The sequence below is a fragment of the Rhea americana genome, unplaced genomic scaffold (genome assembly GCF_003343005.1).
Source record: "Rhea americana isolate MKP2758 unplaced genomic scaffold, rheAme1 scaffold_552, whole genome shotgun sequence".
In the NCBI taxonomy this organism is placed as follows: Eukaryota; Metazoa; Chordata; class Aves; order Rheiformes; family Rheidae; genus Rhea; species Rhea americana.
In genome coordinates, this window is record NW_028186704.1 from 52,105 (window position 1) to 53,637 (window position 1,533).

The 1,533-nt window shown below is 67.0% G+C and overlaps 1 protein-coding gene across 1 annotated transcript in view; it reads right to left on the minus strand.

Moving 5' to 3' along the window:
* Positions 1-594: 594 nt before the first annotated feature.
* LOC146587939 (retinal homeobox protein Rx2-like) overlaps positions 595-1,533 on the minus strand; it is a 2,811-nt gene continuing 1,872 nt past the window's right edge. Inside the window, exon 2 of the mRNA XM_085318783.1 lies at positions 595-1,155. Coding sequence (XP_085174909.1) covers positions 623-1,155 — 533 coding nt within the window. The 3' untranslated portion in view covers positions 595-622. The remainder of the gene's footprint in view (positions 1,156-1,533) is intronic.

Genomic DNA, 1,533 nt, shown 5'->3' on the forward strand with positions numbered 1-1,533 from the left:
GGAGCAGCCGGGGCCCCTTCGAGCTCCGCGCCACCGCCGGACCCTCCGCACTGGGGCCGGACCTGCTTCTCGCCGTGCGGCCGCGTCCTCCCCAGCCGCCGGCAGCCACGGGGAGCCGCCCCGGCCGGGACAGGGAGAAAAGCCACCAGCCCCAGCCGGGCCAGTCCCACCCCCACGAGCAAGACACAGCAGAAGGGCCCAGCTCAGCATCCTGCTCAGGCTGAGAAACATGACGCATGGTCTTCATGTAGGTTGCGCCATTTAATGGTACAAAACCAGAAAAAAAAAAAAAAAAAAGTTAATGTAGGCCGCAGTTCCCAGCCACCTTACACAGCTCTTCGCCCTACCACAGCTTTTATTGCAACTAGTGTCCGATCAAGGAGGGAGAGCAGAAGAGATTGTTCCTAAGCTAGAATCAGGCCCTTAACTCTGCAGGGCAGGTGGGAAAGGGATTTAAAAAGAGCGCAGAATACAAAGCAAGCCAGGGAGAGAACAGCTGCCGGGAGGAACAGCCCTTCCTGCTCCGGCCATCCAGAGGAGCCGGGTGGGCAAGCGGGTCCCTCGGTCATCTCAGGACCAGCCCTTTCTGGTGGGCTTTTCCCCTGGAGCAGGAGGATGGAGTTCAGATCGTCTGCCAGGGCTTGCCGATGGACTGGATGTGCTCCTTGGCCTTCATCCGTAAGGCGGCAATGCTGGTGTTGCGCGGGTCTGCCTCGTCCAAGGGGAACTTGTCCACAAAGGTGGCTCCGCACTGGTAAGGCGGTGGTGGCCCCATGGCCCCCAGGGGCTGCAGGGTGTGGGTCACTGCTGGAGAGTTCAGGAAGGGCGGTGGTGTGTAGCTGCCGGACAGGCTCTGCGGTGAGGCCACGAAGCCGGGCAGCGTCTGCAGGGCCGTGCTGCTGGGCACCGGCGGGCTGAGCCACGTCTCCAGCGGCAGGTTGCTGCTGAGGGGGCCCATGGGTGCCGGCTGCGGCGAGCGGTTGAAGGAAAGGATGGGGGAGTCCTGCAGCTTCATGGAGGTCACTTCCAGCTTCTCCTGCCGCCGCCACTTGGCCCGTCTGTTCTGAAACCACACCTGCAAGCAGACCCACGTTAGCGGGGCCGCCCGGCACCACGGCTCCTGGCGCAGCAGGTCCCGGGGCAGCTCTGCCACCCCTGCAAGGGCGCGCACGGGACCGAGAGGAGGCAACACCAGCGCAGAGGGGGGCGAGGTGTGCGGTGCAGAGCCGGGGCAGGGGGCGGATTTCAGAGGCACGTCCCCGCAGGCCTGGTGGATGTGGAGCCTCTCATCCRGCCGAGAGCAGCGTGCTCGGGCTGCGCAGCGTGCGAGCACCGCGAGCAAGGAGCGGGGAGCGGGACACTGGCCGCAGCGGAGCCGGTTCCCTGCCCGCCCGGGCCGGGGCCGGGACAGCCCGGCCGCGCCGCGCTTCTGGCTCCCCAGGGCCAGGACACCCAGGCCGGGACACGGCAGCGACGCTGAGGCCGCTGGGGCCCGGGCCGGGCTGGGCCGGGCCGGGCGGGGGCCCGAGCCGC